This window comes from Pipra filicauda, unplaced genomic scaffold (assembly GCF_003945595.2).
Source record: "Pipra filicauda isolate LSUMZ 115617 unplaced genomic scaffold, ASM394559v2 scaffold211_size2331000_pilon, whole genome shotgun sequence".
In the NCBI taxonomy this organism is placed as follows: domain Eukaryota; kingdom Metazoa; phylum Chordata; class Aves; order Passeriformes; family Pipridae; genus Pipra; species Pipra filicauda.
In genome coordinates, this window is record NW_024104323.1 from 865,312 (window position 1) to 889,199 (window position 23,888).

Below are 23,888 nucleotides of genomic sequence, written 5' to 3' on the forward strand. Positions count from 1 at the left end.
TGAGTGCCTGGGGCTGAGCGAGGAAAAGGAGAGGAGCTGAGTCAAGCAAGTGCTGGTTATCAAAGTTGTACATGACTATTTGAGTTTGGAGCAGTGATTACAAGTCATCAGACCATCCCAGCTCGTGGCACTGCTTGTCTGAGCTGCAGTAACTGCCCCAGGTATGTGCTCATCAGACCTGTTGGGACATAAAACACATGGAAACTCGACTGCCAGGAGGGGCTGAGCCAGGTTCTGCACTGCCCTGTGCATGGAACTCCAGTGCCTGGCAAAGACACTGGCTGTGCCTCTTGTTATGGTTTTAATTACTGCCAGTAACAACAGTGTCCTCAAACTAAGAGCTCACAGTGACTGTGTGTGATGTAGAAAAAAGCTCTTGTTTTGCTCTGGCTACATTTAAGCTGTAGGTTTCTGAGAACAAGTGCCTGCCTAATTCCTCCCCTCTGCTGTGCACCCTGCAGTACTCAATGCTTGAGGATGGTAAATAATAATAATAACAACAGTGCTAATGGCTGTTTGTTCACACTTGGTACTTTGAATAATTCGATAAAACTGAAACCCCGAAATGTTGTGCTGACTTTTCTAGAACTTGGTCCGGCTTGACTCCTGATTTCCTCCTCGAGTAGTCTGATAAAATGGGCTGTGTCCAATTCAGGCTTTTGAAAAGGAGCCAGTGGAAACATTTTGCCCCTAATGCTTCCCTGGAAGCCTTGGTCAGGAAGGATAGAAAAGAGCTCCTTGCTGAGCCCTCACTCGGCAGCAACAGTGCTTCTACCCCAGGGAATCCTGCTTGGAGACTGGCATCCCAGGAGGCTCCAACAAAACCTACATGAACTTTCTGCCCTGTACCCTGAAAATCTTCTGTACTTCAAATAATGCTTTTTTTGGCACCTGTGTGCAACAGCCATTGCGCTGGTGCTCTGGGAATGGGCTTGAAAGCTTTTAGCTAAATTTGCAAGCATCATCTCCCTTGCCAGTGTGAGTCAGAATGAGGGAAATGAGAAAAATGACCCTTTCTAATCAGGAGGGATGATTGGCTTGGCACTGTCTGTGGCTTGGGAGACCTGGTTTTAATTCTTAGCACAACCCTGCGTTCCTGAGAGGCTGAATTCTCTCTTCTAGTGATGCTCAAATTTTAGTGCTCCTCAGGAGCAGGCCATACCCATCTCTGCTCTGTTCTGGGTGCTGCTCTCCTCTCACCAGCAAAATATGAGCACGTGCTACTCCAGCACAGTGGAGCTGTAAGCACAGGCTATGCCACAACACTCCCAAGGAAGACAGACCTCTTTTTAAAATGAGAGTGCAGGTTATGAACTGTGGGGTTTATTTAAACCTAGGAACTAGATGAAATATTGTTGGAGAAACAGCACTTGCCATTGCAGAGACTTTAACTACTGATGCATTAATCTAATATTTTTCTCACCCTTCATTTAAACCCATGTTTTCTGCTATTTCTGTTGAGATCCTTAAATTGGGACATGGGAGATCACAACACCTTTGACAGCAGTTGCCTAGAATTCCCCATATGGCTCAGGGTGTTTTATTTCCCCATGTTTCAGGTGCCCCTGAGAGCTGTGTTAGCAGTCACTCAGGAATACCAAAGCTTAGAGCTACTTGTGTGGCTGCATCTGAGAGAGCACGAGGCACAAATGACTTTGTTAAAACTTGGTCCCATTTAAAGTTTCCAAGCAGCCCATCAGCATCCCTGGCTCTCTATCCAAGAGTAGAAAACTAAATGTAGTAACCTGATTTCTAATGTATGGCTTGCTCTGCAAATGTTATTTTGACTGTATTTATGGGCATTAAAATGTTATTTAAGTCAGTTTTTGGGAACAAGAAAGAGTGTTCCCTGGTTTTCTTATGAGAGAACAGACTGAGTGAATGAGGTGAACAGAGAAGCTGAGAAGGTGGTTGGGAACAGAAGCTTTAAATTGTGACTGTGAGGCTGATTTCTGCTCCTTCTGCTCTGTGTCAGTGCTGCTTCTCTCCAAACCCATTAGAGAAACACTTAACAGAAAAAAGCAACCCCTCGGGAGAGCCTTCCACCTCCTGTAGAGATTTGGAAGAGAGCTTGCATCTACCCATTAGAGAAAAAGTACTTTTAGCTTTCAAGTTCAAATGATGGATCAAAACAACATATGCTAGAACTGAACACAGTCTTGCTGGGAGGGGACTTGCCAAATCTAAGCCTGCTCAAGCAATAAATAATAATACTAATTAGGCTCCTTCCCTCAGGAGCACCCAATTTTGTGATAGTGATACAATAGGGCATTGGAGCCTCTCTTCTTAACAGATATTCAGAACACCATTGAAATGTTAAAAAAAAACCAAACAACATGCACACAAAACCACTTTTCTTGAAAACAGCCGGTTATAGACAGTTATGTTACTTGTGACTCTGTTTTCCTATCGCTGTATATCAGCCACTTCTGAAAAAAAAATAAGAAAAAAAAAAGGAAACAGCAGCTGGTCTGACTATTGCATTGCTATGCAAGACAGGGAAAGCAGCTATTTTATGTGAATACTGATTGCAAGTGAGAAAACTATGGACACTCTTTAATTTTCTCACAATACTTAGTTTCCTGGTATCAAACATCTCTGTGATAGAAATCTTATAGTTTGGCTTTCAAGAGGCAAAATCACTTTAACTGGTGTGTTAGAAGGACTGCAGATTTCATCTGTCACTGAAAATCCTTCTGTGCTTCCTCTACAAACACACAAACATCAAATGGTGGAGCTCTTCCAAGGCTGTCAGCTCAAATACCCTTTACTGGTCTGGAAGATGCTTAAAAAGGGAAGTTTCAGAAACAGGGATGAGAAGACTCATGTTTCAGCTTCTCCAGGCTTGCTGCAAAAACTCCCACTACATGCATTGCCCCTTGCTGCTAGTTCAGCAGCAGGGCTGGGAATTCAGCTATTTTTTCCCTCTGGATGTCTAAGCTTTGGCTTTTTCCTCTGCCTAAACCTTGAAACGAGTGAGAGGAAATGAATGGTGCTTTTCCAGCAGCAGCTCTGCCAAGCCCAGTTGGAAAGCCGTGGCTGATGTGCCATTTAGTGCCATGAGCAGCCAGCAGTACTGGTGCAAGGGGGGCTGTTAGTGCCTTTGTTGTAGGAGAATTTTAGCACTGCTGGGGTAGGAACCCCCCAACAGCTTGGTAACTAGGCCCTCACCCCCTCGTGTCCTCATAAATTAAACATAACAGCAGCTCCTGCAGACAACCGTGTTCTAATAAATCATGTAAATAGTCTGGGAGATTCACTGCCCTTTATTTCACTTGAGTCCCGTAACTCAGCTGTTAATTGGATCTGAGATAAAATCTGTTTTACTGCACGTTCCCTACGCAGGATTCTGTAAAGTTCTTTCCAGAATAATAACCTATAGCGTTTCCCTCTTTGTTTTGCTCCCCTCTGGCACCAAGGAGAGCAGTAAGGCAGCACAGCCAGGTTCAGGAGAATTTTCCTTCCTTGTGGCTCTCCCAGTTTGCCCATCAGCTCCAGTCCCCAGGGGAGGCTCACCCTGGTTTTTGCAATGGCAGCACAGCTGCCGACACTCGGCTGCTCCTGCCTCCAGTCCCAAAGCAGTGGTTTCCAAGGGGCCTGGCAAAGCAAAACCCCTTTGGAGCAATTATCCAAGGCTGTTCTAACCAGCAAATATTTTATCCTAATGGTAAGTTTGTTTGTCAGAAAGATACTAGAAAGTTTTGGTGGTTTAACTGGTGTAATGCACCTTTTCAGCTGGAAAATGTCATTGATGAAACAGATGTGGGATGTACAACCAAACAGGCTTTTGGAGGTTTTTTTTCCTTGGGAAAGGGAACCCCAGTTGTTTGCCCCTTGCTTTCCACTAATTGCATCACAGAAGAAATTTGATGTCTTTTTAGGATAACTGGTTAAAGAGATGAATAAAACTTTCACCTCTGGGACTGAGGAAAGGGGAGCTTTTTTTCAGGATGTTCTCTCAAAACTCAAATGGTTTTAGCAAGAAGATTTTTCTGTGAGGTCTCTTGCCTAGAAATTGTCACCTCCCTGGTCCTGTCCTGTACAGAATGTGTGGCACCAACTCGGCATGTGGCCCCTTTTCCCTGGAAAGCACCTTGCCCATGCCTTGCTGGGCACAGAGGTGACACAGCACATCAACTGAGCTACAGCTGCCTGGATACTGGGTTTATTGTTTAGAGACCCAACCTGAACCGGTATCTCGGAGCAACAGCAACATAATTAGCTTTAGCAATTAACACTGCTTAACTGAAGCTGCTGCAGGACCAAAGGCGCTTTTTTAGACCGCAGAAGCAGCAATTAGCATTTCATTAAGGTAACAAGCCTAGAGAGGCTACTGAGCCTGCTGGGGTCTGCTGATCTAATTTTGGGAGCCATCGATAAGCCCTAGGGGCATTAAAGTGAGATGCATCAAGTCTTTCATCACCACATTTGGAAAGCTGAGTGGAAAGTGGCATTTTCTTGATGAAGGGTCACCTCAGTGTACAGGTGAGGTGGCACTGGGCAGCACTAACTCTGAAAAGCAGGTGGGTGCAGTTGGGTCTGTACAGCCCAAAGAATGAACCTGGGGCCTCATGGGACCCCAGGAGGCAGAGGTGGTTCAGGGAGGCTCTTCCACCTCCAGCTTGCAGGTTCTACCTCTAATTCCCTGTTTTATCAGTACCCCCAAGCAAACATCCTTTTTGTTAGTGTTCCAGAGCAGAATATATTTGTGCCCCAGTTTCATGTTCGGTTCTTTGGCTGGTTTGGTTTGAAACATAACACGTGTGTTGGGAAACAGGCACTTATTTTTGCTGGGTTTGTGGGGTTTTTTTAAGTCTTGCCTGCAGTTGTGGCTCGGTGGTTTGTTCACCTTAAATCTGAGGTCAGTTCTACCTTGAGGAGAAGGGGCTGACACCACACAGCCAGGTGTTAGTGCTCTGGGTCAGAGTGACCGGGTACAGTCACCCCTGGGGAGTTGGGATGGTGGGGAATCACCCCATGCATATACAGCTTTGGAGCACCAGGTTTCAAAACCCATTGATACACTGCATGTCCCTCCCTGCCATCATTTGTGCATATTAAACTCCAGCTAACACAGCAAACAGTGTTTAGTGGTTTTTCTGGGAAATACCACCGTAGAATCAGCAGAACATACCTTTTTTTTTTTTTTTTTTTTTTACTGTTCCTTGGCATAACACAGGGAAAAAACCCATCCTGCTATGAAGCTCTCTGATATTCTGAGGGTTACTACCCAGTGCAGCTGCTAATGGAGCCTCTTTTCCTTGCAATCTGCTTTGCTTTTCTCTCTGCTTTATGTAACCAGTAATTGTCAGTAATCTGGAAGTTTGCTAAAAAAATAGGCACAGAGCTGTACTTCTGGGAAAGGGGCTGATATGATAAAGTCAGGAACTTTCTAAATAGCAGTTTTATTGGACGGTGTTTCTGTTGCAGCCAACAAGGAACGCTTTGGTGTCTCTCTTCTGAATCAATGCTGTTGGGGTTTGGAGAAACATTCCTATGGGATATACATTTTTTATTTCCATAAGGGCTTTCTCAAAAGAGCCTGTTTCTGGACATGCTAGAAAAGTTGGAAGGCTTTCCTGTTTCCTGAAGATGAAAACTTACTAAGGAGGAGAAAGTGTGTTGCCCCATTTGCTTGTTACTTTGATTAAGTGAGAAGTTTTTATTTATGACTGTGTATCAGGCTTGGGATTTTCGAGGGGGAAGAATAAGAAGAGAGTCTCTAATCTGGCTGCCATTGAGTTTCTGCCACTGGGCTGCACGGAAGGGAAGGAGCTTGGCAATGGGACACCCATTGATAGGCTGGGGACAGGCTCCCTCCCTGTGATGTTGGCGTTCAACGCCCTCTGAAACTCTGTGACCCCAGCGCTGGTCACCAGCGTTTGTCACAGCTCATTACACAGCAGGAATGTGGAAGCCCAGTGACCTTTCCCAGAGGGACAGGCAGAAAAGCAATGGCACAAAAGAGGGAAGAAAATGTTGTACACTTCAGAAGGGAAATAATTGAATGTTATTGTGATGGAAAACACTGGGCTGACAACGGGCAGGGACAAAAATGTTCCTTTTAGGGTGTCGGTTGTGGGCTTTGGACTTCTATTCAGCTGGGTGCAGCTTCCCTTGCTGTAACCTTTGGCTACCAGGGAATTTCAGCAGGCTGGGGAATAGCTCTCAGATCCCAGTGACAGTGGGGCACAGGGAAAGGGAGCACGTTGGTGATGCACTGGAGCAAGGATCAGAGGTGGGAGAGTTGGGGATGTCCTGCATGGCTGCCAGGCAAAGGAAGGGGGGGGCCCAAAAGGGACATTTCTAAACTTCTTAAAAAGCCAAGGCAAACTTTCAGCCTTTGTCCTCAAAGCTCTCCAGCTTCTGTAGTGGGAGATTGGAGCCCCTGGGACTGCTCCCAGCTGTGGCTCCAGAGTTTCTCCTTTGAACGGGTCCATGTTTCCAACCAACTTGTTCCTCCCTTCATTTTACTTCCAGTTTTTATTTAATCTGACTTCTCCTGTCTCCGGAGACAAACTGATTAATTCTTTTCCCCTTCGTAGTCCCCTGAGTCCCTTGTTCAATCTTTCCTGCCTCAGTGAGATCTTAATAAATGCTGCCTGTGGCTGGAAGTGGGATTGGGTCTTGGCACTGTAATTAATTCTTTACTTCCTCCATGGCTTCAATATGCTATTTACAGCCGTCAGCCCCTGCAGGAGGGGAGGTTTGCAGACTGCCTCCAACTTTTCCCTCTGATTAATGTGTTTTATCCACCTTGCTTTCTCCTTGCTCTTTTGCATTTTTTGCTTTGCTCTGTATCCAGTTTACTGTTGACATATGAAAACACTGATGGACTTCCAGTTAAAATGCAATCTCAGAGACAATTGCCAGGCTTTTCTGCTTGCTGGTGCTCTGTTATTTAAAAGCCTCTTGGTCCAGGCTGGCTGCTTGTGGCAGGACATCCAGACCCATTGCAGCTGCATGACCATGCTCTGACTGTAATCTAAGTGCTTTCTGTAGCCTCCAGCAGCAGCTTACAAGATTTTAACTCCAGCACACTGACTGTCAGCCCAGGGAGTGCTTTGGAGGCACTGCACAGGAGGAGGATGGAAGCAACTTGGAGGGAGGTGGGTGAGATGCAGCACGAGTCTCTGGGAGGATTGGAAGGCCTGAATGAGGAAAGGGTTTGTGGCTGCTGGCAGATCAGCAGAGGGGAGCACAGTGAATGCTTGAAGCCTGCAAACACTATAGAATTATGTAGGCTGATACCATGGAATATAAATAGGAGTGGATAGAAATTAATCTAGGGATAATTGGGCTGAGTGGGGGAGCTGTTCCTTGCTGGCTGTGGGAGCTTCCAGCAGGGAAGGAAGCCCCTGTTTGATATTGAGGGAAGTGCCCCAGCCTTCTGCCTGGGACCTGCTCAGGGTTTCAGCAGTGAGCTGGAAAGCTGCATTCAATATGCCAGTGAGGAAGCGAATGCAAATTTCCTCCTTCTCTCTCTTTTGGGTGAGATTTATGCCACCTCCACATGCACAGCCTCCTGGCAGCAATAAATCACAGAGGGGGAGGGAATGCTGCAAGGAAACTGTTACCCTGCAGTTCCTGCATCTGCTCCTGGACATGGAGCCCCAGCAGGGCAATCCTGGAGCACCACATGCTCCCACTCCTTCCCACTGCTACACTGGAGACCACCCTCCAGAGCCTGAGGATTTGCTTTTTTAGTCATCTGCCTTCCCTCCCTCTGGTGCAAGTGTTGCTTGTGTGCCCAGGCTGAGATGGAGCCCGTCAACCCCACCCTGGCAGACAGGTCTGTTAGAGACGAGCCCTTTGCCTGCTCTGTGCCAAAGTCCTCCCCAGCCTGTGATGAGCTGGGCACCCCCAGAACTCCAGGCCTGGGCTGCACTGCAGACCTAAAACTGGTGGTGTTTCAGCAGTGCCCTCACCCATTTGGACCCATCGAAAATTCACAAGGGCTGGAGGGCCTGGTCCAGCCCAAATTGTGGCTGTGCCCAGCTCTGGCCACAAGAGCTGGTATGGGTGGGAAGCACTCTGCTCCATCCCAATGAGCATTAAGTCTGCTCACCCTGCAGGTCTGATACAGCTTCCTTGACCCCTCTGTCACCTGACAGAGGTGTCTGGGTTCAGCTCAGGGAAAGCAGAGGAGTCACAGAAGCAAAATCAGGAAATATGCCCTAACAGTATCTCTCATCTGGGGACTAGAGAAGCACCAGCAGCCCCCCCCCTCTCCTTGGGCACTCTCAGCTGTCACCTCTGCACTGCAGAAATGGAGGCAGGGCAGGGCCACAGACAGGAAAGCTCTCGGCACTGGTACCAACCCTGCAGGGCAGTAGCTCAGTGCTCTGCTCCAGTTTGCAATTCCTGACAAAACTAACCAGCTGATCTGACAGACCTTGTCTTTCCCCAGTAGCCTCAGCCACCTCCTGGCCTTACCTTGCAGCCCTTCTGCTCCTGGGACTCTGGCTGGGCAGCTCAGGACTGGAGGCACAGGAGATGCTGATCCCCCTCACACTGGCCATGAGCAGAAAGCACAAGAAGACACGGAAGGGACAAGTTCCCTCCAGTGCATCGTGCTGAGCCCAACGCGCTCCACTCCCCAGCACCCCTGCAGCTCTGCAGGGCTCAGCCAGGGCAATGAGCCCTGCTCCAGGGGAATCCGGGTCCAACCTCTGGGAAAGGCATTTGGCTGCTGCCTGGGAGCACCTGACTGTGGTTTAATCCCCTCTCAGGGCAGAGCTCTGACCAGCCCCCAGCACAACTAGGACAGCTAAAAATACTCGGTGCACAAAAGAAGTAGTAATTTGGGCAGGACTGAGCCAAAGGGATTTATCTCAAATCAAAAGGTTCAAGAGGTGCAAAACGTGGTCCCATCAGGTCAAGCATCAGAAAAGGAGCAAAGATGTGAAGCAGTCACAGGCCTTAAGGAAAGCAGCAAAATCTAAGGATTTTGCTAAACTTCACAGCAAGAGCAGCAGAGCCTGTAGCAGCAGTGTGGGGAGGTGCCTGCTGATTTCTCCACCATATGCTGACTTTACCTTTACTGTCAGTCTAAATTCTGCCAATTATTAAATTATCCAACTTGCAGCAGGAATGCAGTTAGATGTGATCCAAATGGTGTCACTACAATTATGGTAATTATCTGAAAACAAGCCAATTACTTCCCTCCTCCTCATGCCAGTTGGTACCAAGATAGCAGCTGTTCGAGGCAAATTTGTTATCACATTACTGTACATTTGTTAAAGGTTGAGGTTATAGATTCTAGCCTTTTAAATATTAAAAATGCTATAAAGTCATGGAGTGTATAACATATTAGGATTTTTTTTTTTTTTAAATGTCGCGAAGGGAGAAATTTCTTTTATATGCCAAGAGAGCTGGTGGGGAAGTGATTTACTCATGATGGCTGGCTGGAAATGTGTACTTTGCAATCAGCAGACAACCAAGCTATAAATTAACCTGTGGCAGCTTGTTACCTCTACCCATGTAAAATGAACTAAATGCAAAAGTTTTCTGAGGATCTTTTACATTTCTCTTTCTTCAGTTTTTGGCGTTCGGGGTGCTCAACACATCCAGAGGCATCTTGCAGGATTGGCCCCTCTACTGGATGCACTTTCAGCAGCTCGTTCAGTTTGTCAAGTCTTTTGGCTCATTTAATCCTGTGAGAAGCAGCACCACTCCCTGATGGAGAGTGAAGCAAAGGAGAGCTCAGTCTCCCAGGCAAAGTGAGTTGGGCCAACGCTGGGCAGAGCCATGGGAAACACTTCACCCAGGTGAAGAGGCTCCTGAAAAGTCATGTTATTGAGGCATCTTTTACTTTTGACCCGTTCGTTGCTGAAGGTGTCAACATGCAGAGCCCACCACTTGCAGCCACTGCCAGAGGTGTGAAGGAAGTGCCCTCAGAGCACAGATCACTGTGACCTCTTGTTTTGCACAGACCTTCCTTGCAGAAACTGGAGTCTTTCATCCTGTGTTAGCCACCATATCCTTGCTTGGACTGACCTTAAGTTTTTTTCCCTGTGATGTTTTGAAATCTTTGGCTTTGATGTGCGTAAAACACTCCTTTCAATAAATGTCAAGAGCAGATTAGAGAAAATTAAATGGCAGAAAGAAGAGATTCTGCCTTTTGGCTTGAACAGCATTTTCATGACAACTGAATGAATCTGCTATGAAAAATGTGAATTTCCCTCTCAGTGCTCCAGGTACATGCCAGTGGGATCTTTATATCTGTGAGCTTAATATACACCCCCATGCATCCATAATTCCCTGCAGCTTGTGTGCAGCCACAGAGCCAAGTCACAGGGCAGAGCCCAGCTCCCAGGAGCAGGTTAGTGGCATTATCCTGCTGCTTTGCTTGAAATAATTAGCTGTGCTCACAGATGACCTTCTCAGCAAGCCCTAAAGGCTGACAGATTTGGGTTATATTGGAGCAATGGAGAGCAGCACGTTGCAGAGTGCCCCTCCTGGAGAAATCCTGCTGCTCACTCCACTGCCAGCCCCAGGAGCTGGAGCTGGGCATGGCGGTGCCCACGCAGCTGCAGCAGGGGGGCTTCTCACTCCCACAGACAGAGGATGCAGCCACCGGGCTCCACCACTTCCCTGGGCATCCCTGGTACCTTCCAACATTCTTAACTGATACCATCTGCTTTCCTTTTCCTTTCCCAGGAAGTTCTTGTGGCTATCAGAGCCACGTGCCAGGACTCTCATTTGGGGTTGTGTCCAGTTCCTACTCCCTCGGCAACACGTGAAATACCACCTCCCACAGGAGAGTGCAGGTATGCTCTTCCCTCCTGATCACTCAATTCTTCCTTGTTATCATTTAAGATTTACTTATTACCTTCATCCTTTTGCTTCACATGAAGTTATTTTCGTGTTTGTTGCCTGTTAAAACTGCCCAGTTCAGATTTCACCCTGTTAAGCAGCAAAACATTCAACCACAAGGATTACATTTGATAGTGTTTTTAAAAAAAAAAAAGTAAAAAAGTAATCCAGGCAGTCCCCTGCCCAATCACAGCACTAGATATGAGTGAGTGTGTAAACAGGTTTCTGCTTATCAGTCCTGCTGCTATCTGCTGCACACAAACTGCTCAGCCTCACAAAATCCAATTTCCAAGAGGTTAGAGGAGGGAACTGTTTGCAGAAACACAGCAATACAAATCTCCAAAGCCACAGCCCTCATTATGCTGATGCTGAAGAGAGCAATGATGCTTGATGACTCCTGGCACCTAAAGGTGACGTTTACTTTTGTGGCTTTGATTAGAATCAGCCCAGCTTTGCCACGAGGTTGTTGCCTCCTGTTTTTCCATGCTTTTGTGGTGGGTCAGAGGAAGCAGTTTGAGCCCCCACTGTGGCCCGAGCAGGCACTGGGCAGGGGGGGTCTGCAGTGCACCCTGGCCTGGCAGCACAACCATCACCTTCTGTTTTCCCCTAAAAAGCTTGGAAACTCAACTTGGAAACAGTGACACACTGGCAGGAGAGACAGGAACACAGCCACTGCCTCCCATGGGGTGCCTGTACCAGGCATGGAGTGAGCAGGAGAAGTGGTGTGTTCAAGGTACAATGTTCTGAGCTTTTGCCCAAGACCTGGATGTGGGCAGATGCTGCAGCTCAATCCTGGAAGAGCTGAGCCCTCCAAGTGCCCACTGGCACTGGGGAGGAAGGAGCACAGCACTGGGGATGCCACTGGGGCTGGACCTTCTGACCTGGCTGCTGTAGGTGACAGCAGGAAGGATACAGCAGCATCCAGGGGCAGCAGGGATGTGAGATATAAAAGGAAAATGTCCCTCAGCCCCTGTCACAGACACGAGCTCTTTGTTTATTCCCAGATAGAGTGATCAGGCAGCAGCCAGCCCACCTCTGCTCCCAACACCTCCTGTGAAGGGCTGTTGCCCAGAAGTTCACTGCATCAGTAAAAATGCAAACTGTGAGCTGATTAGCTATTCATAGATAGTCTTTCTTGATTAGCTCACCATTAATATTTCAATGTCAGAACTGGATGCATACTGCCTCCCTGCTCTCTTCCTTCCTGCTTAATTAATTTTGACCATCACCAACAACCGTCTCCGACAGATAGCAGAAATTGAAGTGGGCTGTTCCATGACTTTGCTTGCTGTAAACAGCTATTTGCAATTCCTTTTCATACATCACCCAGCCGTGACAAAGAGATCACGGTAGCAGAAAATGAGTCTCCCTCGTAAGGACTTCAGAGCTCTGAGAGAACATTTGCTTATTCAATAAAAATAATCAAATAGACAATGCAGTAGGCACAACTTGGCAACCAGATTTGTGTCTCACCTAGCAATCAGCTGGCTGTTATGCCATTAAATAAAAAGAAAGGGAGAGAATTGTTAATTTATCTTTAAGAAGAAAGGGCCTTTGATGTAGGGTAGCTCATAAAAGCCATGATGTGGCCCAGCTGTGAGGGGGTGTGATCATTGCTGCAGCCCCAGCAGTGGTATGAGCAGCTCACTTCATAAAATGCAGGTTGCATGGCTGCCCGATGCCCAGCACACACATCCATGGCTGATAACAGGACGTGCTGCTAATAGTCTGTTTGATTTTATTGATGTGCTCAAGATATATGGGGGCAGGAGGAGCAGTGAGGCAGCAATTATACAGCAGTGTTTGTTCCACCCCAGCCCAGGGGACTGTCTGCCTTCCTCCTCCTGGGCCTGGAGGGATGGGGAGCTCTCCTGCATGACAGGAGGGCAGTTGCCACCTTCCAGGTCCACGGGGTCCTGACACAACACACACACTGGGATTGGTGTCACAATGTGCCTGCTTGGGACCAAAGGCAGCACTGGGTTTAGGAAACAGTATTTTTGTCTTTCTGTGCTGTCTTTTTGTCTTGCTGAACTGAAAAATAAGCCCTCTGCTACTGGACATGCTCCACATCTCCATCCATTGCTGCAAATCACCCTGCCCCAAGCTGCAGCCTCTCCTTTCCCAGGGAATACACCCTGATGGTGACCCAAAGCAAGCAGAAAGGCAGGAGCAGCGTGTTGCAGCTTTGCTCAGCTCCATCCCCTCCACACCCTAACTCAGGCTGTTAAATGCCTGGCCAGAGCTCACCATCTGCTTCCAGTCTTCTAGGAATACCACTGAGTAATTCAATCAAAAAGTAGAAGATCCTTGTTTCACTGCATCATAAGTCACTCTTCAAGTAATTATAATTTTATACCCCTATCAGGAGCAACAGGGGCTGTTCATTTTATGGGCTTTAGCAGCCAGAACTGTGCTTCTGCCAAGGTTACGGCTGGGAGGAGAACACAATTTAACATTTCCTCAGCCATCCAAGGCTTATCCATGTTTTCAGCTTTCTGGTTAGGCAAGTGAATAAAGCCCTGAAGGACCAAGGCCTTTGTCCAGGAGTGCTGTTACTACAGAGCATAGAAAATGTGCTGGCTTGGACCAGAAGAGCCAACCAAACTATCAGCATGAAGTTGATTCCCAGTGGTGTGAACATGCCAGGTCTGCCCTTCCAGGGCAATGCACAGAGCAGCTTCTGCAGCCCAGTGATTGCTGCCTAACCAGGGAGCAAAATCCTACCTTATCCCAGCAGCTGGAGGACACACAGCACTCCATCCATCTCACACTGCCTTAGAGAGGTCAGATGAGATTAGTTCAGGGGAAAATCCCTACCCACTTGTTCCATCCAAGATGCCTCGGATGCAAGTCATAGGACTTAAAAAAAAATAAAATAGTCTTACAAAAAGATCCAAAAAGGAGCCTTTTGTCCTTTCAGGAGCCTTCTGATGCTCTTTGGGGTAATTTCCCCACTTAGACACTTCCCCTATCCTGTCTCCCCAGGCAGCCATCCCTTAGCACCACTGTCATTTCCAGGGCCAGTGCTCCACCAGATATTCAGTCTTTTAAACAAATTTATTCCCTTGACTTTGAAAAGGACTTCACCATGTTTCCATCTGTGTTTACACTCCATGCAGGGTCAATTTCTCCTCTGAGCAGATCTGTTCCTCACCAGCACAGGAATCCGACTCAGACAGATCCTGCCAGGAAGGCAGAGCAAAACATTTCCGAGCCAGTGCTCGTCTGGGAGCTGTGCTACGTGTCCACACGGGGACTGAGACCTCTGCCAGACTTCCTGCATTGTCAGGCTGTGCAAAAAGGAAGTGGATCTGGCCCAGAGCCACTGCTCCTGTGTCTGCTCCCAGGGCTAGCTCCCCAACTCACCCAGCACCACCTCCAGTTATCCAGGATACTGAAGTCCAAATGCTCTTCAGAGTAAGCAAAGCAAGACTGAAATGCTCTCTGTCCCACCCAGGCAGCCAGGAGCCCACAGTCAGCTGGGACCCTCACGGTCAACCAGGGCTGTAGGTGTTGGAAAGACTCATTTTGGTTCTGTTCTCAGAGAAATCCTCTCTCTGTGCATCCCTGCTCCTAAAGCCAGACTGGCTGATACATGGACACAGCTGTTTTTAACTGCCTGGGCAATCTGTGACACAAAGGACAGTGAGCAGCTGCCACCCAGATTTATCACTGTGCTCACCAGGGATGGGCCAACACATCTCTGCTGTACAGGAATAGCAAGGCCCCGTAATGACTTCCAAGGTGGATCTACAGATAACATGAGCTTCATCTAATCTCAGGAACACAGATTCTGAGGCACTTGGGGGGTCAATTCTTCACCCTAAATTGACATCAACCTTCAGGTTTCAGGGCAGAATCTTGGTGCTGGCAGACAAGTGTACGAGCTGATGGCACCTCTATAAACTGTCCTGCTCTGCGTCCTGAGAGCTCCTTGTATGTTCAGATGCCTGTTAAATTACAGCCAGGATCCAACCAGCACAGCAAACATTTATGTCTCCCACCAAGGCTGTCTTCTTGCTGCTCATATTGGTTTAGAACATCTCAATAGGCCAAAAACTTCCAACGTTGGCAGACAGAGAGAGCTGAGAACTGGGGTTGACCAAAGCTCCCTGAAATGCATCCTTGAACAGACTGAACTACAAACTGCTCCTGACAGCCCTGAGCTCCCTGTCAGCATCAGAGAGGACAGGGAGGCTTTTTTTCTCAGCATTACACCCTTCACTCAGTCCAGATGGATGAGTGAATAAAGATGACAAGATCTCTACACAATTGCTTCAGGATGCAGAAATTCACCTATGAGCTCCTTCCCCACAGCAAGGGAGGATATTCAGGTGGTCCTGGAGGGGGTTTGCAGGGATCTGTGTCCATCTTCCCAGCCAACAAACACGAGCCAAGCAAGGTGGGGGAGAGGGAAAAGTCAAACTGTTTATGAAGAGAAACATCAGCTGAACACATAATCACATAGCAAGGAAGTCAGGAGACAGGATTCTTAGCACTGTGGGCATGCAACCAGCAGGCTGGGCAGCCACTAATCACAGCTATTAAATGATAAATGCTCTGAAGCCTTGTAGGATCTGGTTTGTTATGCAACCTGAACTTGCAAGGGAAGAAGGACCCTCTCCTGCAGTGGTTCTGTCCTGCAACAACCAACAAGCACAGTTAAGCTTCATTAAAACCATTATTAAAGCCACCTCTTGCCAAAAATTCATGAGGGGCCCTGCTTGGAAAGGTATGGCTGTTCCAGTAACACCCCTGAGCTCCAACCTGGTGCCTTGAAAATGTTAGAATGAGAGTAAATGTCATGTGTTGTAGAAGAAGGAACTGCCTGGAAACTGAATGGAGAGTCAAAGGCAAAGAGAAGCAAATGAAATATGGATTTTCCCATCTGAAGCACATGGCTCTGGCACAGTGCTGGGCTCCTTGGGGCTTGTATTTCCTCAGGGGCAGCAGAGTTGGAGTCCCAGTGGCACCTGTTATTTGTAGTTTCCATTTATTACAAAGCACTGTTATTATTTACAAAATATACTTTTTTAATGGACTGCTACTGCATCCAAGTGCAATAACTGGTCTAAGCTCAAATCCCTAGGAGAGCTGTTGAAAGAGAAGCAATTCAGCCACATATTAATATGACAAGGATTTCCCCAGGTTTAAAGGAATAGAAAATATGTTTTGTACAAGTGAAATAGTTCTTTCTTGCAGTATAAAGCTGCTCTTTTCCAATGATAGCAATGAAAGGATATTGCTTCTGTCACTGATGCCACTGGAAATGTATTGCCCCTCTCCAAGGAACCAATGAAAGGACATGGCTGGTTTGTTCTCTAAATAAGGCTACTGAGAAATACACTGCTGAGTTCCCAGCCTGGAGGGAGGGCAAAGGCACCAAGTCAGTAGGTTTATGCCAAAAAGCACCTGGAGAAAATCAAAGCATAGTTTGAGAGCTAAGCAGAGGAAAGAAAACTGTTCAGAAGTCAGCTGGTAATTAATCCCTACCTCCCCTCACCGGGGTGGAGTAGGGCTCAGCTGTACAGCACAGCCAGGATCTTTCTCCTTCAGCAGCTCTGCACCTTGTATGAAATGAGCTTAAACCCTGGGGAAGGCTGATCTACGCTCAACCTGTGGCAGGGAGCCTGGCCATGAGCAGAGCTGCCAGCCCCTCTCCCTTTTGCTGCTATTGTTTAATGGTCTGGCTCTCCAGTGAAGATTTTAGGGTTTGGAAGTAAAACCAGGAAATGGTTCTCAAATCAAGATGTTCTGTCACTTGAATGTATGCACCGAAGTGAGCACAGAGAAATTACTGTTTCAGCAAAGTAAAGGTTTCCTCCAGTGAAAGGCTGAAGTTGAGTCGATGTTTGTGGTTCCACTTTCGTGCTCGTCCACCTGCAGATCTGACAGGTTCATTTTGCTCCCCTGCAACATCCTCCCAGGTGACACCTTCCAGTGGGAAGGCAGGTGGAAAAAAAGTCAATTGTTGGTTTTATCATGGGAGTTCACCAAATTCTTAAACATGCAGAGACTGGTGGAGTAACATCTGGGCTTTGGCACTGGTGCCCAGCATCTCTACAGGGTTCAGAGCAGTCCCTGCCCCAGGACACACTGGCACAAGGCCCAGGATGGTCATGGCTTTTACTGAGTTGAATTCTGGAGGAAATTGGCAAAAAATGCAGCAGAAGAGGACTCGTATCAGTGAAAGTGAAAAAAATGAGAGCACAGGTAACTCAGGTTTAAGCAATGCTGGTGCTGGAGTGAAGCACCTCTTGGGCTGGGCTGTGACTGAGCCCCTCTCCAGCGCCCTGGCAGCAGGCTCCTACCCTCAGATATTCATTAATTGTGTCAGGAATTAGTGAGAGCCCACTGACTGAATAATAATGTGTCAGAGGCAGTTTTTTGACTTTGCTAATGTAATTAAAGCAAGCAGGCAGGAAAGCCTTGCACCAGGGAAGGAACCAGGGCTCCTGACAGTGTGAGTCAAGACAAGGGGAGAACAGAAGAGCTGCCCTTGCAACTCAGGAACTGGAATCATCACCAGACTCAGCTTTTATGCTGCTGTGTTTTACTTTCCTGCCCAAGCACCTTGCACCAAGGCTGGACTTGGCTTATTTTTGGCAGTTCTTCTCTTGCTTAGCCAAATCTTGCAGTTTCGAGGGACCTTTCCTAAATGGCTGGAAACAGCTTTATGGCAACATTTTTTTAATGCTGCTCTGATGATTGAACACATCCAGCAACATCCTTGCATCAGGACTGAGCATGTTTTTCAAGACTGCCACAAGAAGAGGGCCCTGCATTAAAAGCCACGACGCTATTTTTAAACAGAGATGGGGGAAGCTTTGGGTGATTTTAAATCAAATCAGTGCCTGGACAACAGGGCTCTGCTTCCCCCCTGCCTCTGCCTCCAAGTTCCTCTTCCCAATCCCAGGGATGTCTTGTGACAAACAACCCTCAGCTTCAACAGGATGGGGCTCTGGAGCCGCCGCAGCCACAAACACGTCCATCAGGAAACCGGCTGTGGGTCGGCCTGGCCTGGGCTGGGAGGGAGGGGGTGGGAAAGGCTGCACAGCCTGGGAACGGCTCCCACCCTCGTCTGCTCAGCCATCCCTGAACATTTTTAGTGTCGGTTGCAGCGCTGGTCTCCCAACCCCAAACTGTCCCCTGCCCTGGGGACACGTCTGCTCCATTTCTGTCCCCTCCCAGAGGTGCTGCGGGGCCGTGCTGTGGCACTGCTGCACCCGGGAGCGCTGGGCGTGTCCCCACTGCCCGGTGGCCCCTGCCGCATCCTTGGACATTGCTATCCAGCACTCCCGAGAGCTGCTGGTGCCACAAGTCCTTCAGTGCACTGGAAGGCACTTCAGGGGAGGTGCCTTCCCCTGGTTGTTATTTCAATCATGATTTCTTGGGGAGGGATCCAAGACTTTGCATGGGAGTGATGGCTGCAGGGAAGGGAAGAGTTTCACAGGCTCCTAATGGCAGGTCAGTAATTACCAGGCAGCCACGACCCCTCTATTTGCTGCTCTGTGGCTACACTAGCAAAGGTCAGAGTATAGAGGCAGCTTGGTTGTACACCCTCCTGGTGCTGTTTTTATCTAAGTTACTAATTACACATTACCTGTATGTCACCAGGCTGATCGATAGGAGTCTGAGGAATCAATATGGATGTGGATGATGGTGCTGTTTGCCATTCAGAGCCTGCACACGCTGGGAAAAACAGGGCACCATCGATCCCAAAGGTGGGCTGAGATGCAGGGCAGGATGGAAGGCACACTGAGGGGGGAGGACCACACTGCCTTCCTAAATGACACTGACACAGACACTGGGACAGTGTCCTGGCCAGGGACCTGCCATGGCTGTGCTCCCCCTAGCACGTGCCTGCATCCCAAGACTGGGGCAAACCTCCCACCCCGCAGCTCTCCCTTGGGAATGGCACGAGCCACTTTCATCTAGGTTGCTTTTCAGTCCTTGGGACTTAGTACTATTTAAACAGTTCACACTGATCTGAAAATTGACAATTCTCCCTCTTAATGTATTCTTACTGGGTGATCAGTGCCTGAAGTAATCACAGGCTACTTGAAAAATCACAAGGTCTCCTGCATTTTGCTTTGCTGCTTAACTGACCAAAAGCTGAGGCCACCTCTATAATGCCATCATGTTGCTGCCAGCAAGAGAGGTCTTGGCTGCAGAATGCAATCAAATTTTGCAGGAAGAAGCTCTTGAGACTGCCATGAAATTTGGGATTACAGCGTGGCTAAATGAGGGAATTGCATAACTGGGGCTTTCTGCCTGTCTTGCTGGAGTTCTGTGACTGTTCTGATTCTGTCGTAGCGATGCTGGGAAATTGCTCTTTGAAACCAAAAGAGCCCTAGAAAGGCATAGGCAGGTCAGGATCATTTGCCCTCAGCACTGGGTTTGTCATGAGCAGTGAGTTGATGGTGGTAGGATCAGACAGAGAGCAGTGTGGGGTGAAAGCAAAACTCTCCCCAAAGGCTTCCTCATGCTTGACTGTGCCTGTGCCCTCAACAAGGTGCAAAGCTCTGCAGCCCTCTCCTGTCAGGCCACTTCCCAGGCGCTTCTTGGAGACCAGGGAATGGATCAGCACCAGTGGGGCAGCTGAGGTGTTGGATCAGCCACCCCTGGCCAGCAAAGCAAGAGCCCTTTGCCTGAAAAGCACGTGGCGAAAAGCTTTGAAAAAGCAACACAATCCTGGGCTTATTGAGGCTTTTAGGGTAGCAAAAGGAGCCTTGGAGGGGGGCTGCTAGTCCTGACTATGAAGACTTGTTGCCTTTCCTAAGCAGCAGATGGAATCGACTCCAGTGCTAGAATAGTCACCAGCAGCTTAATCCTACAGAAGACCCAAAATCCTTCCCTTAGTCCCACCAGCCCCAAAAGCAGAAAACTGCCCAGATTTGCTGTTTGGTGGGGTTTACTCAGCCTCAGTTACAATCTCAGTTGTCACAGTAGCGAGCCTCACTCCCCTGGAGAGGCCATTCCCATGGGAGTGCAGATGCTCCTGGGCCAGGGAGCGGACACGGTCCGTGCTGGAAATCTGGCAGAGGCTGTCCTGACTCCCGGCAGCCCCAGCCTTCAGGACACTCCTCTAGCTCAGTGATACTGCTGGGGCTGTGTGGGCTGTGACAGCTCGGAGCAGAGCCTTGGGGCTCCCCAGGGTGTCACTGACAGGTCCCGTGGGTGAAGCCAGTGCCTAAAACACCAGGATGGTCCCATATTCCTTCCAGCCACTGGAAGGAGCAGTCACTGGGAGTCACTCGAAATCTGGTCTAAGAGCTTTGCAAAGATGAGCTGTAATGTCCAGCTATAAACCACAGGCTCTTGGCCAGCACGTGGAAGCCACCAGAGAGGTTGTACAGGAACAACCAGCTCTGGAGAACATTCTCTGCCCTCCCCATACAGCCCCATACAGCAGGAGACATTTCTCCCTGGAATTAACTCCTATTTTTAAAATCCCAGCAAAGAGGCTTTTGCTGAAGAATGACTGTGGCAGGATTTCAGCTGTGCCCCCATTTGCCCTCCTTGTCCCTGGGCTTGGCCCCAGGACCCTTCTCCATCAGCAGTGATGGGCTGCAGCTGGGGACTGGGGCAGCCCACTGACCCACATAAATGGGCCACCTTGGCTGCCCCAACCTCTTTGGAGGGGCTCCTCTGCAGGTTTGGGAGGAGGGATCCTCCCAGAAATTTAATTTCAGTGAGCTGACATCACAAATGGGGAGTGAGCCCCGTCTCTAATCTCTCAGGAGCAGCTTTGACTTTGTGAGAGCTGAGCAAATGTTCTTTTATCCTTCCCCCTCTCCCTGTTGCTCCTTTACCCTTTCATTAGGGCTCATCCTCTTGCCATTTGCGTGGAGATGTTGGTTTGTTTATTTTCTATGGGGTGGATGCCAGGCATCAGGAATCATGTGTTCAACTTATGGTGGCAATTAGCCCAGCTCTGAACCCTGATGGCATGTCTGCATCTGCAATTAGTGCTCTGCTCTGCTCTGTCTGCATGAGGTTTCTATCTTCCTTCCTTCTGGGGCTGGAAAAGGCACAACTTGGACCTCTAAAAAAATTGCAAGAAAGTGTTAAAGCTGGAGTTTGACTGCCCTTGCTGTGGGGCTGTTCTCAGGATTGATTCCTGAACCAAACAGGAACCAATCCTTGGCCTCTGCACTTGGATTTATGCAAGTGCAGCTCGGGGCATCTGTCTGAGACAGTGCAGAGCCTGTGGGAACTGATTCTGGCTCTGCTGGTGCCTCTGCTCATGCACTTTATGGCCTGTTTCATGCTCCTGGCTCAATGCACCTGGCTCTTTATTAGGACATCACATTGCCCGAGTCAATGATTTATAGCATTAAGCTTATTTACTTGTGTCTTTGGTGCTTTGCAAAATACCTCAAGTTGGATTTTTGGGATGGGAAAATGGGAGCAAAATTTGGATTTGGGGGGAGAAGTGTCAGGGCAGGCAAAGGAAAGGTCCCTGTAGGACCTGATGTGCTTCAGGGAAACCTGGGTTCTGGGAGAAATATGGTCCCCCTCCTCCTTCCCAGTGCTCTGCCAGCATCTTGTGGGGTTCCCCTGGCAGAGTTGCACACCCCCCACCATCAGAAAGCTGCTCTACCAAACCTCATGGGCTTGCTCTGCTTTCCTTCTCTCCCATATAAATTCACCTGTCCTAAAATCCCTGTTTTTCTCTGAGATAATGTGATTTTTGGGGAGCAGTTTCTCTCCCTGTCACCTGCAACTGATTTCTATTGAAGAGCTTCCTCCTGGGGAGGGGGTAGAAAACAGGGAGAGAAATTATGGAGGGGCAGCATTTCTGAATCCAAATACATTAAACCATTTAATTCTGTTGACTCAGGGCTGCCTGGCTCTGAATGGGAATTAATCCACAGTGCACAAAATTAAAAAGCACATGACAAAATGCTTAGCAAGGCACTGCCAGGGTTTAAAGCAGCCCATTAGCTTGCTCGAACGTACCCAGTAAATTTTCATTTGTCAATAACGCTTAGAGCCTACAGTTTATTTACAGCCTGTTCAATATTACCAGCACCCCTCGGAGCGCCTCATTTGTATTTATCTGCCACAGTTGCTTTCCTTTCCAGGGACTCTTCCTAATCTCTTGCTTTGTAACTGCTTGTCTTGTTGCAGAGCCAGACGCAGCAGGAATGTGTCCCCCTGCCACAGGCAAAGGTAATGTGGGGTTACCCCTTTCCATCCCAATTATGCCCTGCATGGGAGGCCACCTGCAAGGCCACCCTGAGCCGCCTCCCAGTGACCCACCCCATCCCCGGGATGGGGCTGGGACCTGCTGCCATGGGGCTCCACCAGTGTCCTGCACCCAGGGGACCCACTGGCTGCAGCCACCAGCCAGCACAGAGGGGTGATGGGAACCCCCAAACTAGGAGATGGAGATAGGCACAAGCAGCTGCCTCTATGGACCCACAGCCTGGCTGAGCTGGAGCAGCCATGGCTCCTCCATCTGCCCCAAATCAGCTCCCGTGGGATGAGCCCTGGTGAGGAGAGCGTGTAACAGGATTTCCCCCAAAAGCTGCTTGAATGCTGCCAGGCAGATAACAAAGCCTGTCTGACCCTGAGGATTTCTCCAAGGAAAGGATTTGATTCTTGGGCACAGACATGAACGGGCAGTTTAATCTCCTGTCATGGCTCATGTCCAGTTGGGGTCATTTGGTCCAACACTTCAGCTCACAGAGACGTGGAGAACAGGTCTTGGATGGAATTTGTCCCTCCACAGGGAGAGCAGCAGGAGGACAGATCTTCCCCAGCTGCCTGCCTTCTTCCCTCTGCCTTCTTACCTCTGAGGCAGAGGTACAGGCAACTCAGTGCAACTATAAGTGGATGCAGCATCAAGAGGAGGTGGGGCTGGGGAAATACAGGACAGGTTGGGCAACCACCTGTCTCAGGTGTAAAGCTCAGAGAGGAAGATCCCTCCAGAGGCTAACCATTAACAAAATGGCCCAAATGGAACTGCAAACTTCACAGGGGACATCTACTAGACCCCGGGAGGTGCAGCAGCACCCTGCCAGCAGCCAGCTTGGTCTCCACCACTCACCACAGCCCCCTGTCCTACATAAGATCCTGAGCCAGGAGCAGTGAGCAGGACCTGCAGCTCCAGCTCTGCCAACAGACCTGTGTATGTGGTGGGAGGTGACATTGAATAGATTCTACAAGGGTGGATGCAGGAGGCAGTTCCTGAAGAGCCATTCGCTTTACTCCCAGTGTTGGTTGGGGTTTCCAAGCACCTCTTGCTGCTGAGATCCGACACTCCGTGAACAGACACCCCATCCTCCCACCCCAAAGAGCCAAGGCCCCGTCACTTGCCTGCTGCTGTCTGCATGTATCCAGCCAGGGTGCAGACCCGCCGCTCGCAGGCTCCGCCGGGCAGCAGGACAGCGACGATGGCCAGCAGGGAGCTGAGGGCCAGCAGGGCACAGCCGCCCGCACACAGCACGGCGCTCGTCTGCAAGGACACAGGGGCTGTCAGCGAGCCACCCCCGCTCTGTCCCCACCACACCTCCCCACAAATCCCCCCTCTGCAACTGGGAAGTGAGGCCCTGTCACAGGTGACTTCTCCCACCTTCTCCCTTCCACCTTGTGTTGCTTAAATTCACCGTTAGGTCTGAGCCCACGGTTCACCCATCACCTGGTCCCAGGGGTTATCAGTATTTGGGCTACAGTGGTAATAGCAAATGTATGACATGCATGAGGGGCTATGTCACTATTACATGTGTCATTTGATGTCTGTGATGTGTGTTGGTGCCTCTGCTGAGGGTGAAATCTTGTGTCAATGCCCGCCCCAGTAGGACTGGCAATGAGGGGGGATTTGCCACTGATGCTCCATGGTGGGGATCCCACTGTGCTGCAAAGGTTCCATTGCAGCTCTGCCAATACAGCAGGCTGCTCCCACCCCCTGCCCAGCTCACCTCCAGCAGTGTAAAAACTGGGAAATGCACTAATTTATGGCAAAACAGGTCATCCTTGGGTACCCAATCACTGCACCGTTGCTGTTTCTGTCCCCATTGCAGGTGATGTTTCCACCTCTGCCAACGGGATGGCACTGG

At 49.0% G+C, this 23,888-nt stretch overlaps 2 protein-coding genes across 2 annotated transcripts in view; one reads left to right on the forward strand and one right to left on the reverse strand.

Annotated features, from left to right (window-relative positions):
• The window catches only part of SPATA22 (spermatogenesis associated 22), a 48,517-nt gene extending 34,524 nt beyond the window's left edge, over positions 1–13,993 (forward strand). Inside the window, exons 11-13 of the transcript XR_005563473.1 lie at positions 9,542–10,199; positions 10,663–10,772; positions 13,941–13,993. The gene's annotated coding sequence lies outside the window, so the exon portion shown is untranslated. The remainder of the gene's footprint in view (positions 1–9,541; positions 10,200–10,662; positions 10,773–13,940) is intronic.
• The window catches only part of TMEM211 (transmembrane protein 211), a 59,483-nt gene that overhangs the window by 25,401 nt on the left and 10,194 nt on the right, over positions 1–23,888 (reverse strand). Inside the window, exon 2 of the mRNA XM_027743855.2 lies at positions 23,149–23,287. Within this exon, the coding sequence (XP_027599656.2) occupies positions 23,149–23,287 (139 nt within the window). The remainder of the gene's footprint in view (positions 1–23,148; positions 23,288–23,888) is intronic.